The sequence below is a fragment of the Gymnoscopelus braueri genome, assembly GCF_963280865.1.
Source record: "Gymnoscopelus braueri genome assembly, chromosome: 24".
NCBI classification, from domain to species: Eukaryota; Metazoa; Chordata; class Actinopteri; order Myctophiformes; family Myctophidae; genus Gymnoscopelus; species Gymnoscopelus braueri.
In genome coordinates, this window is record NC_137626.1 from 39,396,210 (window position 1) to 39,401,018 (window position 4,809).

The 4,809-nt window shown below is 40.5% G+C and overlaps 1 protein-coding gene across 1 annotated transcript in view; it reads left to right on the plus strand.

Annotated features, from left to right (window-relative positions):
* The window catches only part of LOC308080617 (E3 SUMO-protein ligase ZBED1-like), a gene marked incomplete at both ends in the record, with an annotated part of 32,174 nt that extends 27,604 nt beyond the window's left edge, over window positions 1-4,570 (plus strand). The window contains 2 exons of the mRNA XM_080422509.1: window positions 4,281-4,336; window positions 4,426-4,570. Coding sequence (XP_080278635.1) covers window positions 4,281-4,336; window positions 4,426-4,570 — 201 coding nt within the window. The remainder of the gene's footprint in view (window positions 1-4,280; window positions 4,337-4,425) is intronic.
* Window positions 4,571-4,809: the final 239 nt, after the last annotated feature.

The following is a 4,809-nucleotide window of genomic DNA, read 5'->3' on the forward strand; positions in this document are numbered from 1 at the left end:
TATCCTCAGTAAAAACAAATACAGTGTCAGGAATACAAGAACCGCTGGTCCGCTGCGGCAGCAACGCGGCTTGCGAGAGATTTTCTCTGTGGATTAATTAAACGCCACAAACAACACGGTTGTTGTCGACACAAACACACTGGAGCGACTTAGAAGCACTTTATAAGAAAACTAACACTTATGTTGATTTAAAGTTAGGCCTACATGTGTTTGAATGTTGACATGCGTTCATGGCAGATTATAATATGGGCATTTGACAGCCTCTCTGTTCCTGGTACAGTGGACTTGCCCTGACACTTTTAACAAGTTTAATGTAATCATCATGGTACAGTCTGGCTGTGGCTTTCTTTTTACATTAGGGTATGGGGGTAGTAAGATGACTGTACTAGGTTATACAGGGCTGGGTCTGGCTGGAATAGGCTAAACTAGGGTGTTCTAGGCCTTACTAGACTCTAATAGGCTCTATTAGGCTGTACTAGGCTCTTTTCAGCCCTGTAGCCCCTTTGCACTTGAGATTAACCACTGTGTCCACGGGCAATAGTTTTACATGAGTTTGTGTCCACGGCCAATAGTTTTACATGAACATTTCTACGCTATAGTGCAGCACTGCCCCGTACAGCCTAACAGAGCCCAGCACAGCCCACCAGGGCCCAATACAGCCCACCAGAGCACAGCATTCCCCAGCACACCAAGTCCATCCCAGTCTAGCCTTCCCAACTGGGAATAGAAAAGGAGAGGGGGTAGTTGGATGGCTGTACTAGGCTATACAAGGCTGGATCTGGCTGGAATAGGCTAGACAAGGGTGCACCAGGCTGCAATAGGCTCCACCAGGCTCCACCAGAATCCAGGGTCTATTACTGCGCTCTTACACTATTACACATATTACACTATTACACAATTATACTATTACACTTAATGCAATATCACAATATTACACTATTACACATATTTCACTGTTACACTTTTACACCTATCACACTTATTGTGCTATTATACTATTACACAATTACACTATCACACTATCACACCTATTACACTTATTGTGCTATGATACTATTACACTTATTACACTATTACACTATCACAACTATTACACTATTACACCTATTGCGCTATTAAACTATTACACCTCTTACAATATTACACTTATTACACTATTACACTTATGGTGAACCAGCCATGGACCCCCTAGAAGCCCCGGTGGTCCCCAAACCACACTTTCGGAGCCAGCCATGGACCCCCTTGGAAACCGCTCAGGGACCCCCAGAGGTCCCCGAACCACATTTTGGGAACCAGCCATGGCTGCTCTATGTTGTTGCGAACTAGTCATGGATCCCCTGGAAACCCCGGGGGTCCCCAAACCACAATTTGGGAACCAGCCATGGACCCCCTTGGAAACCCCTCAGGGACCCCCAGAGGTCCCTGAACCACACTTTGGGAACCAACCATGGCAGTACAAGGCTGTTTGAAGCTCAACCAGGCTGTAGTAGGCGAGACCATGGCTCTCTGCTGCCCCCCATTGAGAAAATGTAGTCGTTACAGAGACTAGGCTTCGTGGACACTTAGGGCGGTTTCACACTGGATCCGTTTTCATTGAAAACGTTTCCCAGATCGAATGCTGGCCTCAGTGGCCTGCATTCACATTGGGCATAGATCCTATCGCACCACAGAACACATGCATATACACCCCCGATCCTACAGGTGGCGGCATGCACATAGTGTTTCCCCTGTGGACACAGACGTCATCAACTATGCGACAATGTTTGTGCTGGTCTCGCACAAATATGCGTTTAAATATGTTGAAAGCAAGGGGTGAGAACTGAATAACACTACTCATCATGAAAACATCATGCACGTGCAATATAAAATATTAATATTATCCAGTGATATGAAAACATTAGCTAATGTTTTTATATCACTGGATAATATTAATATTTTATTTCAAGGTGCCTTGACAAAATTAAAACACCATTACATTATTATGAATAGTATTAACCACATGAACCCCAGCATGGGGGGAACATAAGCCAAAAATAGCCAATCTACAAGCTCACAACGCGCGACGCGTTGTGAGCTTGTAGATCTGCTATTTTTGACAGAGAGATTTGGTGTTGACAGATAAAAGCGTCCAAGAAAAGTAGGTCCGTTTTTACTGAGAATAGAGGGTTTAAGTAGGCTACATAATAATAAAACAATAACTTTATTTATATAGCACTTTTCAAAACATGAGTTACCTTATTTTATGCTACAATTGGAGAAAAGGTCAAATAAAAGATACACGTTTTTTTTTAAGCATAAGGGAATAGCCTACCATAGTTAACAAGTAAGTTAATTCTGACAAGCAATAAAGAAAACACATTTAAACAAACTAAAATGAGACCAAAATAACTTTGGTCTCGTTGCCCACATCAACAAACAAACAAATACAGACATACATGTGAATTACATCAATAATTATGAATGACAGATTCATATGGTAGAAGAGTGCAATTTATGACAATAAAGCACAGAGATGTTTCGTTTTTGTAGCCCACGTTTGTGTGTGAAACTGTAGAATTAATAAAAAGAAACTTCTCATTTATTTTGGATAGTAATTATTCTGCTATTCTTCATTATGCTCATTATAATATAATATTATATATTATCTTCATATAACTGGTCCTCATAATGCTCATTATAATGTATTTTGGATAGTAATTTAATGTATTATTCTGCTATTCTTTATTATGCTCACATAAGCTATTTAGAAGGGATAAACTAAACTGTGCATTCAGGAGAAATTGCATCATGAGTGAAACGGCTATAGTCCTTGGGAAACTATAAACCTACGTAGGCCTACATCTAAATGAGTTACCATATTTACTTACAAATTTCAAATTACAAAGCCTTATAAGCTATATATTTCTGGGATGCATAGTAGCTGAAACTCCACAAGATACCCACAAGATATACTATATGCGCTGCTCGCGCACCTGAAATGCGCGATGGAGACCCGCCAATGTTTCATGACTGATAGACATGAAAGAAGGCCCTTCACAGCTAATAGAGAATTTTAAATTTTAAGAATCGGTTCAGAATTGAATGAGTAAAATTGTTAGAAAGGCTCCCATATAAGTTGATTATTATTTCAATTGTTATGTTCCACCTTAAGAGTAATATGCACCAGCCCTTTAAGTGCGCAATGCATTCTGGGGCGTTTTCATTCATTCAGTAGCACCGGCTAGAAGAGCTGTGTTTTTGTTGGCTGTTTTTGTCGAGTTTATATACCGTCACCTATTCCAAATAGCGGGCCACTTCCGTCTAACGGTACGCTTGCTTTCACATTGCAGCTACCGTACCCGAAAACGCATGATTCGGATCCGAGACTGCCTCCCGAGGTGGTTTCGGGAACGGAACGGTGATCCGTTTCGCGGGTCGATTCGCTACATTCACACTAGCCAAGCGGTCTGGAATGCGCACCCGGGACCTGAGTGTGAAAGCGCCCTAAGAGTGTCCACGCTCCATAGCCAATATGGGAAATGGACCGTGCCGAGTCCACCGGCAGTATGTTGTCCACGGGCCATAGGATTTTCTATTGGGACTCCCTGAAATGGACACCACTTTTATTGTTATTATTATTATTATTATTATTATTATTATTATTATTATTATTATTATGTTTCAACCATTTTCAACCATTGTTTTAAACAGCTTATCTCAAAATCAAAAGCAAGATAACTATTTATTGCCATTCCCCAGTGGCATTTTTTCCCATGTATATAATAAAAGGAAGAATTATTACTATTATTATTATCATTATTAATAATAATAATATCATTATTTTTATTTTATTTCATAGCGATAAGTCCCATATAAGGCCAAAGTTCAGTCAACATGACAAAAGTCAACACAATGAATTAAAGCAATTTTAACTTTTGAAAAATCATTAATGTAAGTTAAAATTCCTAAACTTATCAGAGCTCATTGAGTTAATGAGAAGAAGTGAATTGACATAAACCTTTTGAGACTGTGAATTCATTAATTTAAGTTAAATTCCTAAACTTATCAGAGCTCGTTGAGTTAAAGAGAAGAAGTGAATTGACCTAACTTTTTGCGACTGAGATTTATTACAGTGAATATGTAGAATCCCCAGAAGCAATAATATTCAATATTATTGCTTCATTTTAGATTTTTTAAATCTAAAATGAAGGATGCTTTTCCCGGTCTTAATGGGTTAAATAGACAGCATACTATCTGTCAAAACAAGTTCCCTGTGGACCCTGTTATCTTGCTTGCTACAGTGTGCGATACTGTGTGTGATACTCACCCATAGCAAGGAGGGCGCTTTGGCTTGGAGGTGAAAGACAGCTCAGGCGCGTCATAGTGGAAGCGCATTGGAAACAAACCGCCAAGAACAACGTCCCCTGTCTTCTCCATTCTGTCCAGATTAAACAGCGCCTGTAACTCACAAGAAGAGGAAGGCGAGGACGACAAAGGAGAGAACGAAGAGGAAAATACCACGGTCAAGTACAGGCGTGAAAGCAGGCGTGTGTCTAGAGAAGCCCTCATGACTCGTCTCCTCTGTCTATAGTCCTCCTTTTCTAAATCCTTTGTCCAGTTGTTTTTAAGTTTTATGCTCAGTGCTGCCATCCCTTGTGGCATTACGTAACCTTTCACGACAGCCATCAGTGCTGTGCCATCCCCTGTGCCAATGTATGGCACTATTGTTTTATTTGTGTGTGTGTGTGTGTGTGTGTGTGTGTGTGTGTGTGTGTGTGTGTGTGTGTGTGTGTGTGTGTGTGTGTCCAGTACTGCGTTTAGTCACCCACT